The sequence below is a fragment of the Cynoglossus semilaevis genome, chromosome 7, assembly GCF_000523025.1.
Source record: "Cynoglossus semilaevis isolate Cse_v1.0 chromosome 7, Cse_v1.0, whole genome shotgun sequence".
Taxonomy (NCBI): domain Eukaryota; kingdom Metazoa; phylum Chordata; class Actinopteri; order Pleuronectiformes; family Cynoglossidae; genus Cynoglossus; species Cynoglossus semilaevis.
Window position 1 is genome coordinate 5,010,991 of NC_024313.1, and position 22,688 is coordinate 5,033,678.

At 43.4% G+C, this 22,688-nt stretch overlaps 1 protein-coding gene across 1 annotated transcript in view; it reads right to left on the reverse strand.

The window, feature by feature from the left end:
- Window positions 1-21,901, reverse strand: part of LOC103380836 (protein tyrosine phosphatase non-receptor type 14) — a 29,117-nt gene extending 7,216 nt beyond the window's left edge. Inside the window, exons 1-13 of the mRNA XM_008312946.3 lie at window positions 21,464-21,901; window positions 12,692-13,098; window positions 10,455-10,630; window positions 4,568-4,665; window positions 3,807-3,874; window positions 3,258-3,328; window positions 3,083-3,170; window positions 2,918-3,006; window positions 2,710-2,797; window positions 2,428-2,510; window positions 2,152-2,212; window positions 1,499-1,577; window positions 49-518 (exon numbers count right to left, since the gene is read on the reverse strand). Of these exons, the coding sequence (XP_008311168.1) occupies window positions 49-518; window positions 1,499-1,577; window positions 2,152-2,212; window positions 2,428-2,510; window positions 2,710-2,797; window positions 2,918-3,006; window positions 3,083-3,170; window positions 3,258-3,328; window positions 3,807-3,874; window positions 4,568-4,665; window positions 10,455-10,630; window positions 12,692-12,865 (1,545 nt within the window). The 5' untranslated portion in view covers window positions 12,866-13,098; window positions 21,464-21,901. The remainder of the gene's footprint in view (window positions 1-48; window positions 519-1,498; window positions 1,578-2,151; window positions 2,213-2,427; window positions 2,511-2,709; window positions 2,798-2,917; window positions 3,007-3,082; window positions 3,171-3,257; window positions 3,329-3,806; window positions 3,875-4,567; window positions 4,666-10,454; window positions 10,631-12,691; window positions 13,099-21,463) is intronic.
- Between the last annotated feature and the right edge of the window lie 787 nt (window positions 21,902-22,688).

Consider the following 22,688-nt stretch of genomic DNA (forward strand, 5'->3'; position numbering starts at 1 on the left):
AGAACTGTCTGATCAAGAAGTACTGTTGGTTTTTTACTCCGACCCTACCTGTGGTGTATATGGTCCAGGGCTGGGCCCCAGGCCGTGGTAAGGGCCTCGCTCCCTCATCTCCGGCTGGCTGTAAACCAGAGATTCAGGCTGGCGGTATGCACAGGCGTTACTGATGTTCAGACTCCGCAGCGATTGGCTGTGGAGGTCATGGTGAGTGGGGAGCATGCGCCGCTTCTGCCGCATCACAGTGTCATACTCAGGCGTGGGTCTGTAGGACGGAGCGATGATGGCACTGTGGCGGTGGCTGGGGATGTAGTCGGGCCGCATGAGCTCACTGCCTGGGATGCTGAGGTTCGAAGATATCGGCGAGGGTGGGACAAAAGTCTGGGAGTGATTGAGGGAGCTCAGGCTGGGGCTGCTGTACATGCTGCCGTTTGGCACGGTACCATTCCTGAAAGGGAAGTCCAAGGGGCAGCGATCCAAACTTGTTTCTGACTTGTAGTAGGGATCGTCATGAAAGATGCTGTCTACAAATCCAAAAATAGAAAAGACAAAGTTTGTGAACATTACTACAAGGTCGTGCTTGCACACGTCATGCTGGGACAAAACATCATCTTAACAGAAGCAAAGAAGTCAAAAAATAATGAATAATTCAGTATCATCTCACGTACAGTAGGTAATGTTATTTTGCATATTTATTTAGAGCAGTCAAAACCTTATGTTTAAGAAATTATAATAACTTCACGGTCCAAATTGGGACTTTTATGACCCCCTCTGATTTAAATTAAAATTGTCACTGAATTATTTTAAGGTCCTTCTGCAGTTAAATAAAGATCCAAATGACATTTAGGGTTTACAGTAGCTGGTTTAAGAGATAAATCATATTTTCAGCACTCTTCAAATGTAACGATAATTGTCACTGTGGGTTTTTTGGTGGAGCAGCGACAAACTTTCCTTCAGAAGAAGGAGGGCGGATTTAAAACATTCTTCTTCTTCCCACCATAACGTAACGTAACAGAGAGTTGTACGCATGTTGTTACGTTTTATTTAACAATGGGACATTCTCTCATCTTGTGTAAAAGTCTCTCAGGCCCACAAGTAGGCAGACAAACACAATCTCTGTCCGCACAGACAGTCAGTGTGCGATGCCTGAGGTCACACTACCCAATGATCTCACACCCTTGCATAGTAGCACGCCCAAACTGTTTTTCCACATGCGTCGTTTTACTGTGAAGCATCTTTTTTGGATCACAGGGTTAGCACACTGTGTGAACAAGTTAATAAGAGAGAGAGAGAGAGCGAGAGAGAGGCACACACACATGAGGTCACTGCTCTGCACCCCTACCGCTGGGCTTTAATTGACTGGGAGATTGTTTAAAACACAAATGGTTAGTGAGTCACACGACAGATGGGAAGAACACAATTAGCTCAGTTATAAAGATGGAAGAATCATAAATATGGCTGTGGTTAACGCTGTCGCTCTGACAACCGTGTGTTTCACACGTACCTTGAGAACTCTGTGTGTCTTGATACGGCTCTCCGTACTGGGAATGCATTGACTGGAAGTTACAGGACTGAGGACGTGGCTGGAAGGATGGAACATAATGAATTAAGAACAGTTGAATTAACTCCCACACTCCATCAAATATACAGTAGTCTCATTGTCACATGCAACTGTTAATGAATAATCACATCATGAGGTGATAATGACTCTGAGACTGTGGAGTTGAGAACCTCCAGTGCCTGTGGTTCTGCACACAGACATCTGAGAACGCCACCGGGCCGACTGAGCGGCCATTGTGCCACTTTTAGCGTTGCCATTGTCTGGCTAGCAAAAAAAGGAGACGTGCAAATCACTGCCTTCATTGTGACACCGGAAATCGGACCAAGCAACACCCTTACAGACTTTCCAACAACACCCACCGCACCGCAGCAGCACAGCACGTTAAAAGCCAGGCTCCATGGAACAATTAAGCACTGCCCTGAGTGGGAGTGCAGGGTCAGAACCCTGACCACAGTTTCTGTCTTCTCTCTCCACTCCCCACACTGTCTCCAGGCTTTTGGAATAATTTACACAGGCTGGAGGCACTAACACAATTAAAAAGGATTGTGTAATAAAACCAACCAAAAATGTGTTCGAGACAGAAGACGCTGTTTTACCAGAGAAAGACGGTGAGTCCAGGTGGGTCTCCTCCTGATTGGTGCAGGTGAGTGAGTGGGCCTGAAGAGAAAACACATCAATGACAAAATAAAAATAAAACAACTAAGTAGGTAGTTAATTCATTTGTCGTCTAAAAAAAACAAGAAATTCCAGCAGCGCCACCTTCAGCTTATATAATGAACTGTTTCTAAGGTAGACCTAATGTATTTGGAATATAGACGTTTCAGGAGTTTAAAGGTGACCTGTTGACCTTTATGTGTGACCTCAAAACTCACTCTGCACAAATCTTGTTCTGTTTGTAGAATTTGTGTCTAGATGTGAACAGTCGAGAGATGTACTTGGCCATCTCCATATCCTCCTGCAGGAACAAGCACAACAAGACAAAAAAAAAGATTTTTTTGACTTGTGGAATCATTTGTTTTGATACAAAAATCTGTGAAAATATTCATCCTTGTATTTATCTGTGGGTAGGAAATGTGTGTTTTTGTTCAGCACTTCCCACTGGAAACCTTGTACTAATAGTGTGTGTGCGCACAACCCCGAGACACAACACTAACCATGTGAAAAACGATGGTGTCGTCTCTGCTTGTTATCTCCACTGTGATGGCTGACTTGTTGTGTGCTATAGTACCGATGTCCTTCCACCTGTCACACACAAACACGAGCGTAATTAGCACAGAACAATTACATTCTCCCACACAGACAAACTCCTTCTAATGCTATAACACTTTTTCATTTTATAAAAATAGAGTGTTCTTGATTTACTTGTGGAGCATGATGGATCTGCCGTTCCTGTGTTTGACAAACACGCCAACAAAGGACACACCAATAAAAATATCATTGGTGTAGTTGTCCTGCAGGGAGAAGAAGGTTCTGGTTAATATGGTTGGAGGAGATGGAGAAGAATGTGTTCATGTTGGTGTGTTATACCTTGGCAGCGAAGCTCTCCTGGCCAAAACCATCCAGCTTCTCCACCTCCTTGATGTACAAGAGCTCGGCTTCTGCAGTCTGCATTCGACTGGAAGGTGCATAAAAAAGACACAGTTAGCAGAGATGCACACATAAATTGTTTAATTTTAAATATAAATATAAACCTAAACAGTACCAGTGGCTCTTGTGCTCCTCTGCAACCTTCTGAGTCCACTCTTCAAGCACTTCTTCTCCTGTCGGCCAGTTCTGGTCAAAGGTAGAAAAGAAGACAGCGAGGAGGAAAGACAAGTGAGATGGTAAATTATTTTTTTGTTTTTTTTTTTGTGAATTTTGAAATTTTGGATAAAAAAGATTCAATTTTCCACTTGTTATTGTGAAATCGGAAGAAGTGTGAAAGTGAAATGTGAACATTTGTCTTAACGGTAGTCATGACAGTGAATTACACTCTGTAATAAAATGAAGATAACACAGTTGTCAGTGGAGCAGACTGACAGTTGAGTTTCATTAACACAACACATCTGTTCTATAATAAATCTTTATGTCATTCCAAGCTCTCACTCCTGTTCTGGAACAGGGAGGAGGAACACAGGTGATCGAAGAATGTCTGCCTTCAGGCAACACACACAGAAAAACACACACACACACGCAGAAAAAAAAAATCTCTCTTACACACACACACATGAAAACACACACAGTGGCGTTAAGTTAAGATTAAGGGACTCACCACTGGGAAGAGCACGTACTCCCTGAGGAAGTCCTGAGACATGAACTGGGTGAAATCTCCAAAGTCAGCTGAAAGTCAGAAAAACGTGCACACTTTAACAGTGTTTCTAACACTGCACTCTACATTAACACTAAAGGTGTATTCTGACAACTAAGTTTTACTTTATTTTTTTATTATTATTAAATGATCTATGGTTTGTCGCACTAAAGGTGTATTCTGAGTTATATGTTTACCATCTCATTTATTTTGACAACTAAGTTTTACTTTATTTTTTCATTATTATTAAATGATCTATGGTTTGTCCCTTGATCATTTTAACTATAACTAAGTACCCATTATTTACTCAATTACTACAGTTGCTGTAGGAAGTGCCTCCCAGAGCCACGGAGCTACAGAGAGAACGGCGAAGGATCCTTGCCTTCAGACAGATAAGAGTCTTCCTGATGCTACTGGGACCAACCTTGGAGCTAACTGGATGATAAGCTAACTGTCTGTTTACATTCCCCTAGAGACTCAGACAGCACCCAGGAAGGACTAGTAGGACGGTGTGTGTGTGTGTGTGTGGGTGTTGAGACTGATACCATAGGAACTCAAGTGGACCGGGCTCTCCCACTGGTATGCAGCCATATTAGGCAGTGAAGTCAAGATGACCTCAGAAAGTGTGAGTTTATGTTCACCCTCTCTTGTTCCGTCTGTCTCTCTCTGTTATCCACATGAAATGTTTACTTGTGCGTACACGTGTGTGTGTGTGTGTGTGTTACCTTGTACTGCTAGGCCTGCTAGTCTGATCCCCTGCTCTACTGTGCAGTGGAGACGTCCATCTAACACCTCTTTCTTCAGCTGCAGGTAATACTGGTATCTGAAAGAGAGAATAACTTCAGTGAGATTCCATAGAGGAATCAGTCATGTCGCCATTATGGAAGTCTGAGGTTCCAGGTTTATATTAGCTCACATGAATACGATCCATGTATAACTAAACAGGAAATGCTGCTCTATGTTGATGTTGAATTATTTAATTGTTTTGAAGTAACATTAATGTTAAAAAAATGACCTTTCTGAAACTCGTGGCTTTGCAGACAGGTTCTTCTACTCCTTGTTCTGGCAAAAGCAATAAGAATAATTTGACTCCATTTTCTTGCACACTTGGTTGTTCAACCCCTGCCGACCTCACTGTCTTCAGCAGGTTAGCAGTTAGCTCAACTCAGATGGAGAAAATGTCAAACATACAGTTCCTGCGAGGCATCATCCTGCCTGCATCACTGTTATGGCTGCATTATGGTCATATGTTAACATGCTGATGTTGGCATTCACTTCACAGTATTGCATTTACTGTAAGATGCCAGTCTTATTTTTATATATCAGGTTGCATACCACAGCCTGTCTACCAGCTCCACTGGGTCTAGGTGGGTGGTAGAATAGGCAATCGTACTGGCTTTCAGGAATTCACCAGAAATCGGTCAGTGGTCAATGCTATTTTTCCATCTAGCCACACTGTCTCTGAACACCAATTATGCTAAATCGAGCTGGAAAACATGATGGGTCTCTGTTCAAAACATTCGCCAAAGAAAGTAAGAGACGTGGTGCACGGGGCGCTGCGTATTAGTAACTGACGGACCTACAGTACTGACACATGTATATGTGTGTGTGTGTGTCTTGGTTAGCTCGTGTCAGGTCTGGCAACAGCAGTAGTTACCAGTGAAGCCTCTTCCAATTCCGATGGAGAAACGAGTGACTCACCTCTACTATTCAAAACACCAGTGACTCATTTTTGACTCTTGAAGAATGCCAGAAGTATACCAGCGGAGGCAAAACAAAATGATTTAATAGGTGTGTAAATTCACAGCAAATACCAGGCATGTGACACGGAGCTGGTTCTAATAAAGTACGGCTTTAATTTTAAGTGGGAACAACCCCAGCTGGAGAGAAGTGGAATTTATATAATTGTGGTGTGAATGGGAGGCATATTGGAACTCCATGCCCCTGTGGTTTGGGGCAGAGGTGGTTTTGCCAAGTGTAAAGTGATATGATGACATTGTTAGGATGGTTGAGCCCACTCGAAGGCTTCACTAAATGCGGTACAATGTCAGTCCCTGAAACCGAGTGGCTGAAATAAAACACACTCGTTAAGTTTCTGAGCTCCTTTTGTCCACTTTTAGCTGTGGTCCAACTGGACGTTGGCCTTTTTTTGAGAATGGACTGACCACACAGGAGGAGAGAGAGGACTGTGGAGGTGACCGGACTGAGCTGCAGAGTGAAAACAGAGAAGAGAGAGAAAAAAAAATGTTTCCTGCTGGTTGTCATGGTGAATATGGGCTCAGTCTTTCCAATGTGGGCTGTGAGACACCTTTTCTGACATCCATTCACACACACGTACACGTACACACACACAGGGTCCCAAAGAGGAAGTGTAAATGGGACAGGCCATGCCAGAGTAGACAAACCTCCATGTGGAAACCACCGAACTCGACATGCTTCGTCATCTTCCTCTACAACACAGAAATCACTCAGTGCCTCAAATTATTTTTTTCCCCGTTGGTTTCATTTTGTCCTTGTCTTTCATCCAACACTCAGGCTTCTCTCTAGTTTTGCGTTTTACTAATTTTTCCACTTTTCTCTGCCTCACCTCCTCCATGTTTGATATTCTCTTTCATACTTTCTCCCCCTTCTGTTACTTCTCCTCTAGGAGTCGACCTAGGCCTATAATCTGACCCCGCCCTCCTCACTCACCCTGTCATTACACCCGTTGGCTGAGTTGCCATTCCGTTCCCGTGGCAACCCTCTAATTAGCCAACCTCAACCATTGCGGCTGCAACAGAGGGGGGCGGGGTCCTATGCGGTCTGGAGGGGAGGGGTCCGAGTCAAAGTCTTCAACATGACTGTGGATTCGGTTTTTTACAAACTCCCCATGTTTCACCGGTGCTCTCCACAGGAGGACCTGCAGAAATGCTGAGGTAACCTCCTCATCCTGAAGGTGAATAGTTGCACTATGACGGTGTTTATTTAAATGTGGAGCCTGCTGTGGAGAGCAGGATGCAAGAAACAAGTGAAAGCATGACAAGGAATGGCTATTAAAAAAAAAACTCCTTATGACGGAACCCAGTTCACACAGAACAGCCACAAACCATTTTATAAGAGCAGACAAGAATTATTTCGACTTCTGAAATTTGAAGCAAGGTTATGACCCATGACCATGGTCCAGAAAATTAACCAAGTTGAAAAATTATCCAGTTATCCAATATAATCCAAATGTTTAAAAAACAGTCTTTAATTGTCCTGAGGAAAATTAAAATCAAATAAGAAAATCCTGCACATTGTAAAACTTGCATATTAAAAATATTTACTGGACTGTGAAGTCGCACGTCTTGAAGAAAAAGAAAATAAATGAGTGGTTTTATAATAGGGTCTTTAAAAACTCAAACTCTTAAAAATATTCAAATTTGCCCCTGAAATAGTTGAATATGACCAACTCTGAACTCCCGCTCCTTTAGTCTGAACACACTCCTCACACCTGGCATGTACAGCATGTCAGAATGACAGGTTTGTGTCCTGCTGTAATAACAGGTGAGCGTGCACATGCAGACATGAGGTGGCAGGTCCCCACACTGAGACGCACGGCTGCAGAGAGCTCTGCTGGCACTGCAGCCAGCCGCACAGGCACAAAGAGCTCTTTATGTGCCCACGCATGTTCACGTCTGCTACGAGACGTGTTGCCAGATGTCCGAGCAGCCTGGACAACAGTCCTACGAGCATGTGTGCACGCATGAATAAAACTGTTTGTGCGTGCGTGCGCCCCATCCCCCCTCTACCCATCCGTCTCTGCAGTGGTATGACCCTAACTGCCCCGCTCAGCCCTGGGGTGGGTCCAGCAGGTTTGTGTGGGAGGATGGAGGGTTTGACTTTGAAATGTTGTTGAATCAGCAACAACAGTAAACTGTGTGTGTGTCGTATGTGTATGTCGAGTGATAACTAGACGCACAAAGCTAGGATTTCAAGGCTGTTGGTGCTGGTAGCCTGGGGGGTGGGGGTGGGGGGGGCTACTGGGGTCAGCTGGTCTCACTCTGGTCAACAGCTCTCTGTGTTTAGGTTCTTCACTTTCTCTCTCTGGGCCACTGTGCTCCTCCTTCACACCAGAAGAAGACAGATGGAAGAGAAGGATTCATCTGCACGTACAAAAAACACTGCTGTATGGAGAAATTAGTCTGGAATCTTAGATTTTTGCTCAAATGTCCTGAAACCACAGGTGACACTGCAGATGTATGACTGATTAAGTATGTGATAAAGAGAAGAGTAAATAAAGCCATGAGTGAAAATGAGATAAATGTGACAGTTGCTGTCAGACGGTTGGATTCCTCTGATCATCCTTTGTTTTCTTTTGAGTTCAATATCTACATATTTCATCTACTGTTTACATAAGCACCAGGGTTTTTTTTAGGTTATTGGATTACTGCTTTATAATTGTATGTTAGTTGAACACACAGAGAGAAAGGTCGACCCAGACCAGCCCACCCCCCCACCTGCCTCACCCTCACCCTCACCCCAGCTCTGGGTGATTTCACAGCTGCATGTAAGGGAGGAAGAGGAGGAAGGAGAAACAGATGAACGGATGGACATGCAGACTGGGAGATCTGGTATCAGGTTACATGTGAGGCGGTGAGAAGTCTGGACTTCAAAGACTTGACCATGTTATAAAACTCAGGTTACTTTCTCACTAAATCTCATTTACTCACAGACAGACCTAAGGCTCCGTCTGACTTCTGGCACTGAGTTATCTGATTCAATTTGCTTCCTAAACCTTCTAATCTGTTAATACCTTAAAGATGCCTGAGATTTCTTCTTTTCTGGTCTGATCTAAGGTCTCCTAAATGACTTCACACGTGTGCAAATAAGAAGAATCGACTTTAAAATATAAAAAGCAGAATGGGAGACGTCAATATTCCAGCTGGTAATTTGAACATCTGTAGATGCAGCCAGCACACGCCAACAACATCAATCAGAACATACAAAGCCAAAGACTTGCTGCCAAGTGTCAAACTTTCTCTGATCTTTCCTCTGCTGGACCTCTCGACCCCGTTCTACTTTTGAAGCCTGCCTCCCAGACTGCACCCCCTTCAGTCCAGGTGTGGTGTAAAAACAAGGACAAGCATCGCCTCAACTTTAATGGAATCCCTGTAATTAAAGTCACTTTAAAAATGCACATCAATATCTGACCTGACTCTGATACCAGGGTTGGGTTTTGTGCATCCCTAGTACAAAGAGCTCAAAGGTACGTACAGGTATTTGTATCACACTAATTCCAGTACTGATGTTGTTAAAAACTAATGTTGTTAAAAGAACTGCCAAACCATAATTTAAAATACTCTAGACTTTCCGGAAAAAACCTTTGATGAGAATGACGGGCAAAAACTTCTTGAACTTTTGTAAAAAAAAAAAACTTGTAAAAGACGATTTCAAATGGAACAGGCAGAAGAAAAATGATGGGGCTTTTGGAAGGGTCTGCCTGAGGGAGCATCTGCTGTCTGCTCACAATGTGCTGTATTGTGACTAACTCTTCTGACGGAGCTGCAGCTGGCTTCTGAGAGAGATTCTGCAGGGAGTGTGTGAGGTGCGCGCAGCGTAAGTATGTACATATGTGGGTCTGTGTGTGTCTGTTTTTGTAAACTAGTCATCCCCCACCCTCTCTTTACCCCCAGCACTTTTGCTGCAAGGAATGTGTGGTCCACCTCCTACGCCGGACGGCTGTGCCAACATTCCCGACTAACATAAGAAAAGAGAAGGGAAAAAAAAATCAAAAGAGGATGAGAGAGAGAAAGGGAGTGAAATGAATGACTGCAGTGATGATCAGATTTTCTTTCCTGATAACAGAACAATTCTCTGAGGCACTGTTTACAATGGTCGTATCAGAGGAGAACAAGAGAAGAAGAGGAAGGAGGAAGAAAAGGAAGAGGAAAAAAAAAACAAGATGAGGAAAAATAAGGAGAGGAAGATGGAGGAGAAGAAGAAGGAGGAATGAGGCAGCCATTGTTTCCTAAATTGTCCCTAAGGCCTCGTCAAATCCCCTCAACTCTACAACCCTGGACACACGCACACACACACACACACCATAAAAGCCTTTAGAGAATTCCTAGAATACCACTTCTTTACTAGAGCAGATCTCTCTGTGCAACAAACTCCTGACCTCTGCTGTCCATCACACGTGGAGACAGTGAGTGACATCAGCGACTGAGACATAATTAGCGTATAACAAATCTCAAATCCAAAAATGTCTACAAGAAAAACGCCAACAACATCAGCTGTGACCTGCAGATGAACTCTCACACGTCCAGCGAGCCAGAAACAGTAAATTCACCAGCTCCGTGCAAGGTCAGTGTGAAAGTTTGGACGTTCACGTGTGTTTGTACGAGGAGGACAAAAACTGTTTTTGGCAGGTTGTCAACAAAACACTAACATCTTGAAGTCTCTTTCCCACGACTACGGTGTCTGTAGAACAGGCCCGTCTGGCCGAAAAGGACCAGATATATTGATATATATCAATATATGATAATATATATATTGATTTATTTTAATGGTTAGTGATTGAAGTTGAAAAAATTGCAGAGACAAGAAAGTGTGAAGTAAAATAATCCTTGATTTCGTCAGTTGAGTCTTTACCTTGTAGCCTCCTGCTCCAGCCGAGAAACGTTGGGCACGTAGAACATGACGCCAAAGAACAGCAGCGGCTCATTGCCAAATTTGTCCAACTGCTTCTTGAGGGGTTTCTCCAGCTCAACCCATCGCTGGACCGGGGCCTGGGTCTTCCCTTGGAACCACAGCCCAAAGAAATGTGTCTGTGAGCAGGGAGGAAATGGACATTTGGTCATTGTGTTAGGAACGATAATAAAAAGCCAATAAAAAGTTGAAAATCCAAAGTAATTACCAGTGAAAAGAAGGAGTGATATATGTGAAAGAAAAAGAAGGAGAACAGTGACTGGTCCTCAAATTAGTTTCAGAGGGACAATTAATGTTTTTTCTATTTAAATACTGAGAAAAAAGAGGGATGATTCATAGCAGCTGATTACATCACTGACGTCACTGTCTATTAAATGTAAATATTGGCCCAGAGACACGAGCAGTAAAATTTCCCCTGGTGATAAAAAGTGAGTAAAGATCCAATCTTTTTTACTCATTATAGTCCTAACATCATCAAAAATGTTTAACGTAAACTTATCAGGAACTTACAAGTACTTGATGCGTTTTAATAAACAATTATACTTGGCAAAGAAGTGGATCTAAACACAAGTGTTTGAGTACAGCTCTGGGATCAGCTAATGTCATAGAGGCCACAGCCAAAGCCTGTAATCACAGATCTGGGGCAGGTGTGGACATGCATGATTTGCAGCCTGGGACAATTTCCTGTCACATTTAGTTTGGAATTTTAACCAAATCAAAACAAACAGGAGGCCCACATGGCTGAGGGGAATTTATCTGCAGTTTGTGATCGATGGATATTCATGAAATATGACTCGTGTTTCCTTGTGTCAGAGGCGTAAACCAGTGCTGTGTGAGCAGAGAACTGGATGTTTCCTGGTTCATCAGATTTGGTGAAAGGTTTAGACGCAGGCCGTGATTTTAAGGAAAGATAAACGTCGTCTCTTTTCCCCCATGTCAAGCATCAATGATGATGATGATGATGATGATGATGATGATGATGATGATGATGATGATGATGATGCAGCTCCACCCTAATCCATACAGATATCTAAAATTTCACCTAAAAATGTTGTAAGAAGGTGGGAATTTCATGAGGGTTTCATGAGGGTTAAAAAGCACACCTGTTTCCCCCATGTGCTGTGACTTTACTGTAATAAAAGTGATAAAAGCTGCGGCTGCTGGAACCAGAGGCAGACAGACAGACGATCAGCCTCACAGATCTGCAATAAAGATGAAAACAACTAATTCAAAAGGAAAGGGAGGCATACACACACACACACACACACACACTGGGCAGACAGCGTCTGCAGCCGAGGCGTCACACCACCTTATTTATAACATCACTGACACCTGGCAAATACCACGACACTATGTGAGTACATACAACTACATCAATCCTTTCTCTCAGCCCAGCCAGCGCAGACACACACTTTTACACTTAACACACACACATCCATCAAAGTCAACCGTCCTTCGGCGAAGCACAGATAGTCTTGGTTTGATCTGTGAACACACACACACACACACCTGACACGCACAGAAGACAAAACTGAAACTTTACTGACAGACAAAGGTGGAGGAGGAGCCTGTCTGAATGTGAAGGTTATAAAGTTATAAAACATGAAGGAATACGGAGAGAGCAGTGTGATGGCAGGGAACAGACGGGGGGAGTTGACCAGTGTCTTTTTATTCCAGAGTGAAAAGAGGACAGAGGTAGCCATGCTTCGTTAGGCGCAGACAAAGTCCCCGCAGGAGAGAGACATGTGAGGGCAGTGAGACATATGCAGGGTGAGAGTAAGACGCGTGGCAACCCCACACAGACCCAGCAGCTCTGGAACACGTCTGTATTCTCTTCCTTGTGAAAGTCCAACGCCTCTGACATCGCACACCTACTCTGTCTTTGTTTTTGTTTGTCTTTTATTCTGGAACTTAAAGTTTATCATTTCGTGTGTGATATGATGATGGATAAATAGGGAGGAAACTAAACTTAAATTATATGTGATGAAAGGAAACCATCAGGTCACAACCTCAACATTTTTAATGACTAGCATCATTTATCTCTGACGGGTGTCATAATAATTTAACATCTATGCAGATAATTAACGTAATTAATATTTGTATTAAGGCTACAAATAAAATTCCTGGCAGACGTTGAATGAGACATCACCCAGTCAAAGCGTGTGCCATCATAAACATACCTCCCGCAGCTCCAGCCTTTGAGCCACCGCCTCCAGACATTCCTGTCCTGTACTCTCCACTGACAGGGTGCATTCAATCACGTTGCTGTCCAGCAGGCGAATCCTGGTCACAAAGTAGTTCTTGCTCAGGACATTGTAGCGCCGCGTGCGCCGCAGCTTCAGCCGGAAGGGCATGGCTGGCCAGAGGTCGCGGCAGAGTCAAAGGTCAAAAGTCACTCAGGAGCAAGCGAGTGTGGAGAGAGGGGTGGGCCGGCTCTATGACCTGGCCGCTGCCCCCCTCACTCTTGCGCGACGCCAGCCACACCAGCGGGTGGAGAGATGCACCCTGGCAAGGCGCTGGCCCATTCCCAAAGATGACCCGAGAGGAGGACGACTGTGATGATGTGGAGGAGGAGGAAGATCAAGTGCTGCAGGGAGAGATGGGAACGATACAAGGATTAGTCTACAAACATTCCTCTTATCAAAGTCTCCCAGGTTATTTTTCTGTATTTCATCATCCTGCCCGCCTCCCCCAAACAGACAGGGGTAAAAAAAGAAGAGATCTGAGTCTAACAGAATCAGTCGTGACAGCAGCCGTAGTCGAACATCCTGCAGTTACAGATACAGGACCAGTACAACACCAGACAACGATGGCAGCTGCACCGTCTGCAGCCACGTGAGGCCCCAGTGTCAGGCAGAGCTGGGCCACTGAGGCAGAGTTGTAGGCTATGGATGATTGGACATCAAACAGCAGAGAGCAGACATCCATCTGAACCTGGCAGCTGGCTTTGAGGAGCTAATGGAGCTCCTAAAGTCTCATATCTGCCTGTGTGGGAGAGCTTTTCATTTTCCTTTTTATCTGCCCTCCCTCTCTCTCTCCAGCAACAGCAGCAGCACAGGCAGAAACTGTAGCTAGAGTGTACTGGTGTGTAAGATCAGACACACACACACACACGTGTGTCTGCCGCTGCCACAAAATAGGAAACTCATAAATGTGTTAATTGCTCCAACATCACAAGGAAGGAAAAACATTAAAAAAATGTCTGAGTCTGACTTCACGTCACGTAGAGATCTTAATGTCATAATAACATCAATAACACATTTATTTGGTTTTTAAATAAAATTTCCAATTCAAGAAAATTAATTGTGTTTAATGCAATTAACTAAAAGTTGCACCAAAACTGAACAACTTTATTGTAACTTTTTTACATCCAAATCAGTAAAAAAAAGAAGATTTTAATCAAATGTGAAATAAAGGGGATGTTTGGAATTTTTGTACAATTCCCACTGTGGAAAAACAGAAACATTCTAATATTTGATGAATCCTACTGTATGGCTTTGTTAGATGGTGCTACAAAAAACAAGGTTCCAAATTATTCAGGGAGGTCAAACAGGTAAAACAACAGGTAAAACAACTGGTAAAACTAAGTAAATGATCCAGCTACTAGTACAAAAAAACGGTGGTTAAAAAAACTGAAACAAGAAAGTCAAACTATGGTATGTCAATGCTCTAGTGATCATAAGAGAAGAGGAGCGGGGGGACAGGGGGGAGGAAGAGGAAAAGGAGGAGTAAAAACAGAATGGATGTGTTGCTTCTTGTCCTGCTCTCTGGCAATGTGCTGTTGATAGTCAGCTTGGACTCAGGCCCAGATTCCTTTTTACCCTGACTGGAAAAACAGAGCACACCTGACATAAGTATGCACTGCAAGGGAAGTTGGAGCAAGCGCGCGCGCGTGTGTGTGTGTGTGTGTGTGTGTGTGTGTGAGTGAGAGAGAGAGAGAGAGAGGCAGAGAAAGAGAGAGGGAGACAAGCCTGAGTGAGTGCAAGAAAAAAATGACCCAAGCAAGTGAGACCTGAATGAAAGAAGCCAGGAAGCAACACACCACTGATTAACAGCCGTGTGTTGTTTGTTACAGTCTGAATCACACTTGCTCCACACTTGCAACAGCTCTGTGGACCACAACACATTCCTCACTGGTGAATCCTCTCGCGACAGCTCACCATAGTGAAGCGTTTTCTTATTTACGAGTTTGCTTTAAATTTCGACAACAATGCAAACGCATGCGACAACAAGAAAAGTGAATAATCGGCTGACGACGTGTGTGACTAAACCATCGCTGCACTGGAAAGGATGGTAATCGTGGTCCCGACGTTCACGCTGATGACCAAAGACCCTCAGATTCCTCTTAAGGGAAGAGACATTGCAGGCTGACTGGAAAACCTGCCCTAACGAACCTATTCCCAACAGCATCAGAGAAGTGTGGAGATAAGCACACGAGGGTGCAAATACTGACGCATACTTTCACTGTGCAGCGTAAACATAGACATGCATGAACAGGGCACACCACAAATACACACCAACACATACACAAGATCTCACACACACCCACCAGGTTCTCCAGAGGTTAGCCAAAGGACCAGACAGCAGTTAGTGCAACTCCAAACTAGTAATCTGTGGCATGGTTTTGGGAGTGTGTGGTTGAGTCAAACCAGACAGACGGACAGACAATAGCTTGGGAACGAACCCACTCCTCGATGCAAGCAGGAGAAAAAAAAAAACGGCAGTGACATTCTCTCCTGACCATCGTGTTTATTTCCAGCGTGTAAAAACAGCATATACGTTTATGAATTTGCACGTTGTAATTTTGTGGCGTGGAGAAAACGAGAGGGAAAACTGAGGGATGAAGGTTGTTTTTCTTTTTCTAGGATGGGGAGTTTTAACTAAATATATACAAAACCAGTGCAGTCTTTGTTGTGTTGGTTCCTGTGTCGCCAGAAGTGGTGTGGCAGAGGGTAAAAAGGTGAAAGGAAAGATCTTATGGCCTCTTTTACTATCATTTTATACAGGAATTTCACCCTGAGCGAGGATGTTTTTAGATAGATTAAAAATTAAAGATCTTAAGCGCCGCAACTTGACCAGCTTGGCGCTCGTCTATGCTATTGTTTTTTTGTCAAAGTGGATGTATTTATGAGCAACAACAAACACCAGCTGCCAGATTTGGATAAGGAAGAAGAACAGATTTTTAGCTTAACAACAAATTCAAGTCATCAAAACAAAAGCGTTAAAAGACAGAAACCAAATATTTTGGCGTCAATGTTATAGAAAAAAGGGTGTAAATGTTTTTATACCCACTTCATATAATTACTTATAATTTCTACTCAGGATATAGGATATAGCTGCTGATCTGGTGCTGAGTGCCCTCCCCCCACTCCCCCCGTCTGTCGCTTCATTCACGCTCACACAATGGCAATAACAAAACGGCCCCGTTTTTCACTCACCACTAAGATCATTAGGGCCGACAAGAGACCATGACACAAGTGTAGCGTGTGTAACTCAATCAATTTAATCTCTGCTGCTGGTCTGTCTGAAGTGAAGCCCCCCCCCCCCCCCCCCCCCACCCCTGACGTGACGCCCGCGGGCGCATGAACACTGTAGTAAAAAAATGAATGGGTGAAGTGCTTCACAGCATTTAACTACTGTTCCAGTTTTGTGATCCAATCTGTGGAACTTGGACCAAAACTGGATCACACAGAAATCCACACATTTCATTTATACAGACCACGTAAATGTAAATCACAAACGTGCTGTTTAATAAATAAGACGTTCTAATGGACAGTTCCATCGATCGTCTCACAATGAACTGATGTCATAAACTTAAATTCTCATCATGGAAGTGTTGAATATATTTAACCTCTGCAGAACCTGAGTGAAAGGCTTGAGCAGAAAAAACAAAACTCATATATAATATAAAATATATGCTTTCTACATTGTTATGGTCAAAGAGAGATCTGAGATCACACAAGGTCAGAATGTTTTAAAGGTTAGCCAAAGATAGTTGCAAAATTTATAACGACTTCTCAGGGAATAATCCAAAATGTTGAAGCAAAGTCACCGTCTTCCTCTAGATGCTACTCTGGATGTTTGGTTCCTCGCTGTGCTTTCCTACAGCTAAGACTAAAGATGGTGAACTCACTATTAAAACCGTCTGAACTCAAACAGCCAGATTTGGTTTGATGTTTTCAAAATCGCCTTAGCTCTTTGATCCTCTTGTGACCTGCTGGCTTTACCGCTGAGCTCAGCGGTGAGACATTTTGGGGGAACCACGGCTCTGAGGTCCACACACACATTCCTGGACGTATAAAGCCAAAGTCTGTCTGAGCGAGAGCAGCCTCTGGGAGCTGACCCTGGATCAGGATCAGTCTCTTTGTCTGAGAAATAAACCTTCAACATTTTATGTGTTTAAAGGACATTTGCACATTTTCTGCATGCACAATCGAGGGACAGCAGGACACTAGACCAGGCCACTCTTTGTTATCTGACACTGGCCAATCTGTGTTTCCATCTGTGCACGTGCATGTGTGTTCGGGGAGCAATTTGTTCCATATATAATCTTTATATTTCCCCTATTTACAAATAGACACGAGTATCTAATCCCAGACATGTGGTGTACTTTTTGTTGTATTCACAAAAACACAGTTCTCCGTGCACACCCACGCACACACACATTCACAAGCACACGCACGCACACAAACATACTGTCTGACACACACAAACACGAGCAGCTGCAACAGATGGCAGAGCCAGGCGGCCAGACATTGTGTTTCTATCAGACGCATCTGCTTTTTCACTTTCAATTTTCTCTTCTGTTCACTGTATGACACAAAGATATCACACAAATACCGGTTGTTCTTGTTCCATAAGCACAGGAACTAGATTTCTCACTAAATTTTATACTGCAGTTTAACACCAATTTTAGCAGCAAAGTATTTGCAGTTCACGATGAGCTTTTAAATATGTCCTTTAAGGCCTGGAACGTGGAAAAAGACACACAGACAAACACACTATAAACACATTCCCTCCATTATGCGAGAACACAGTGATGATGACAGACACAGGGGTGACACCCAGACAGTCTTGTCTGAATCGGGACACAGTCACACACACAGAGAGAGAGAGAGAGCGAGAAAGAGAGAGAAATGAAAATGTATTCATCAGATTTAAAACTTCCCAAAAAAAGTTGTATATACCCTCATTTAAAACAGTCTGAGTGACCAGTAAAAACATGGGTTTCTTTGTGGAGCTAAACATCATAAAGTCCGACTGAATGTATATCATGTGGTCACTGCCTACAGTGATGTTTCACTGTAGGCAGTGACCAGTCTTTCAACCTGGCACAACTGTCTAAACAGTGTCACTATAGAACATTATAAAACACAGTGGGAGGATCAAAAAAAAAAAAATCAAACACAGCTTCACACTGACCAGAGACTACGGCTTTCCAAACCGACAATGACGCAGCTCTGCCGACTCATCCTGCGGCACAGTTACTGGGGATTTTAGTAACGGATGCAGGGATAGTTGAAGATATGGCTGAGAAGAATAATTGGTTTTTACAGCGTGTAAATGTGCACGTGTGTGTATGTGTTTGCGTGGATGTTGACAGAGCGCTGGTGATTCCCAACGTAACCAAAAGAGAAAAATAAGGGCTGCGAGATAAGTGGGAGCCTGGGAAAAAAGAGACAGAAGGAGATGTGACACCCATGGCTCTCACGCTGTTATCATGTTGGTACAGTTGTTCAAGAGACGGGGGGGGGGGCAAGTGAGTCAACATTGAAGGTAAGACTGACACAGGCCAATCTCCTCCCCAATAACAGAAACACAATGAGACCCTTCTGGCCCATGTGTCTGTTTCCAGCCCGGCCATGTTGTTGTTCACTTTTTCCATGCCCACCCCACCCACCCCATATACCTCCACCCCAACCTCCCCCTTTCTGGGAACTACGCTCACAAAAAAAACCATAGTCGCAAATACGACTCCACACACTTCATCACCAAGAAAGCCAAAAGCCACTGAGGAGTGTTTTCTCACAGCAGAAGCCCGGAGCACAAACACTAACAGGGACTTCAATGGCAGTCAGTTTATGGGCCAATGAAAGCAGCAACACTTTGGGTCGGCTACTGTTGACATCCGGATGCATCTTAAAAAACACACGACAGCCGTGGGGAACGGGGAAAATTCACACGTAGACATCAAATGGAAAATCTCCCCGTTTATGTCCTGTTGGGATGACACGCACACTTCCTTACTGGAAAAACAAAGTGTCTGAGGCCAGACATTTGGACTGATAAGTCGACCACATCATGGGAAGAGATACAGGCGCTTTAAAAGCAGCAGCAGCAGCATCACAGCTATAAAGAAAAAGCAGCCTGATTGGTCAATTTCATCTGCAGTTGATTACATAATAATTACCTTTTAAAATTACCCCTGCATAGCCACACACACACATGCAGTTATTAAAAAACAACAACTACAAAAATGTTTATTTAAATAAATTCTGCTTACATAAGTAAGAACATATTTACAATATAAGGTAGGTCATTTGTACCCTGGTCATTTTTTTAAAAGCAAAAAAGTGCAGCAACTTCTGCAGTAGTTTGTCTTAAAGTGAATCTTTTCTGCACTGAGAAATGTTTTGTTATTTTTTTCTTTTCTGAAATCCTTTTCTTTTTTTATAATGTCAGGCTTCGTCTTTGCAACTGTGGTGGTGCAGCAGTGCGGAGAGTTGGTATGTGGAGTAAATACAGAGGAACAGCCTCTCTCCCACTGGAATGCTGGGTGATCTGCTTAGTCAAGCCTCCAGTAATGGTACAGATTAAGATGTGAGGTTGAGACTTAGTCCAGAAGAGGAACAGAAATACCAATCTGCATCTCTTCAAACACCTGATGTTGGATTACAACTAAAGGTGTGATCGATTACTGCAGCTGCATCGCTACGTGTGTGTGTGTGTGTTCTGATCAGATGTGTTTGTCTGGTGAATCTGGTGACTGAGGCTGGAGTGTGGGAGAGTTGGACAGGTCGCAGCACGCCTGATGCTCTTGTCTTCCCAGCTGCCAAAGATCCCGCAACTTGCACAATTCTACAGATCTCCTGACAAAAGGCGACAACACACTGACACACACACACACACACGCCGTCAACCGTCAAATGTCCAACACAACTGTTTACAAGTTGTTTTTGTTAATCTTGCATTTTTTTCAGCCCTGTGTGACCAATGTGTTCTAGTTGTGAGTCCAGATTTTCCAAACATCACAACTGGAACGCAATCCACTCAGAGTTGACATCATTTGCATGTCCTGTGTTAAAGGGACATTCCCTATAAGCAAAGTAGGCTGAATTTTATTAAAGTAAGTTATTAACCAGTAATTCAACAATTCACAGCACTAGAGAGATGCAGCGGCCCTGGTCTGGCCCCGGAATGATCCGGGCTCCGTACCATCAATACTGCTGTGGCCAGTGGAAATCTCAGTCCCATTAATATGTTTTTAAATTTGCACAGTTTAGTTTTCAGCACAACATGCTGTGGTGAGTCTCCAGGAGAAAAACAGGAGACTGTTCTCTGCTAATGATGCTGCTTTAAACTGTGACAACAATACCTGCTGCTGCTGCTGCTGCTGCTGCTGCTGGCTAATTCTTTTTTTCTTTCCACCTTCTCTTCCTGTGCTATGGCATAAACGTTTGACCAAAATTACAGGTATGTTCCGTCTCAACATAGTAATCATATGGCCTTTAAGACTCAAATGACCAGTGTCTTCATAAACAATAGCCACTTTTCCTTTTACACGCCAACTCCCACTGTGCAGTAAACAAACATTAAACTCCTCTAGCATGTTAACCCTACACAAAGCGGGCCTCCTCCGGATGCTGCCTTTCAGCTACTTCTCGTTTGTTTTTACACGCGAGGGCGGAGGAGTGTGTCTGTGAAACACACTTGACCATGAGGTGAAGAGGAGTCAGGATTTAAAAGCACGGCCCTGACGTTTGGTACTTTAAATTCTCCACCAGTGTTTTAAAACTGCTGTGTACTCCCAAGCCACCCGCTCCGGCACCATATAATTTACACAACATGCCTTTGAGCTTATAAAGACAGCCAGATGTGTGTGTGTGTGCGTGTGGAGTCTACGCCTCCTGCAGCTATGCTATATTTGCCTTTTTTTTTTCTTCTCCTCGACAGAACTCCTTCTTCCTACTGTAGCTGAGGAAGTCGGAGATGCGTGTCCAAACACATCCAACACATACTCTCACACAAACACCTATGCAGGGTGTGAGGACAGGACAAACTGCTCAATAACAAAGTGATCATGTCATCATTGGGCAGGTTGAGAGAGAAGGGATGCGCAATCATCAGCTGTGTTTTAACACATCGTGAGTGGCTGTGTTCATTTCAAACATCAGCAGCAAAATAAGTCAAACGTTTTTTTTTCTTTAAAAAGTGGAGAAAATGTCACCTCCAGACTTGACACCAGCTCTGACCTAATCCACCCAACAGGAGGCCAAAACACCTGGCTCCTTCAGGAGTCTTAAAGATCAGGAACCCAAAGGTAAGGCATCCTATGAATAAACCATGACGGCAGGTCAGATCTGAGAAGGTGTGACTCTGGCATCATCTCCCACAAGGTTAACCCTGAGGTCAAATATTTACTACATGGAGGCAAAGGAAAGGCATTTGGAGGACATTAAATATACATGAATGCGACGCAGAAGAAGAAGGAGGAGGAGAAGCAGAAGGAGAAGAAGAGGAGGGGTGGCATGAAATTATTTGGGATCTCCAGTCTGCTCTACGTGGCCAAAGCATTTGGCCTACAAATAAATCTACTCACTGAGATTTTCAAACAAAAAGCCTTCACTTCACCAACGGTTTTGGGAGAAACAAAAATATATAAATAAAAAAACACTTAGGCTGAAAGTTAATTTTTGGTGATTTTTTCTCCCTTTGGTGTCTTATACACTCACCGTGGAGCCTGAGCTACATGCCGTTTGCTGCTCACCGCTGGAGAAACTTCTCTGGTCGACGATGTGGAGAAATTAGTATCACAGCAACTTTTTATTCCCCATGTCGTATTTCAAATAGCGGGAAAATATCCTGCAAAAAAAATCACAAACTCCAGACACAAATGGTTGTTACTTCTTAAGCAACAAAAAGAGAAAAAAAAAGTTTCTCAAAAACGATGGCATGGTATGAAGACGTCGCAGCGGCACACACGGGGATTAAAGTTCAGAAATCAGTCTAAAATGGTTAAAAAAGTGATAAAAGTTGGGTTGTTTCACTCTGACTTTGTCCGGTCGTCTCCTCTTGGACTCTTGTATGTTTATAGTAGTCGTCTCTCTCTTTAGTCCAATGGAGGCGTTCAGAGCAGAGGGAAGAGGAGCAGATGATGCCTTCACTGTCCACACGAAGTATGTGAATTCTTACAGAAGGAGAAAAGTGCGTGCACAGCTTACGTTGTTATGATATTAAAACAGGATTATAAACTATCAGACTTTTAACGAAACGTAATTTCAAATCTTGTAATTCTGATTTTAACTTTGTAAAGAAAAAAGTCTGAGAGGGCAGATGATTCTGGGGTGGTCGAAGTTCATATTAATTCCAGAAATTAAAAATGTTGCAGTACAATTTAATGGTATATTGGCTTATATTCAGCCATTCTGTAGTTTTTAGATAATCTTTGCATCTTTAAATATAAAAAACAACAGCGTGTTCTACAAAATTATTTACTTGTGGGTCAAAGTGAAGCAGCTCCGCTACTTCTGAGAGAAACATCAGTTCAGACGTTCAAAGCCTATACGTCCCAGCCTGGGTCTGGTCCGTGAAGGCACCAGCAGCTCCAGATGCCTCCCTCTGCTCTGACATCACACTGGCGGAATGTGAGGAATGCTGGGCTCCTGGGAGAAGTCCTCCTCGTTTAATGGTTTTCCAGGGGCCACAGAGGTGACTAAACGTCGAACAAAGAAGGTCCCCTCACCTATTTATGTCCCCTCTCTTTGCCTTTTGGTAGTGAGTGAGTTACAACGTCTGCGGGGGGGAATTTATTTGCATAGCCTACATTTTTACAACTTGTAGGTGTTTGGCTGTGTCTAGGAATATTTAAAAGCCATCACATGCCCTATAATTAATCAATGCATTTTTATTCACAACGATAAAAAAGAGTATACTACTTACTATATTTAAAATAATCTT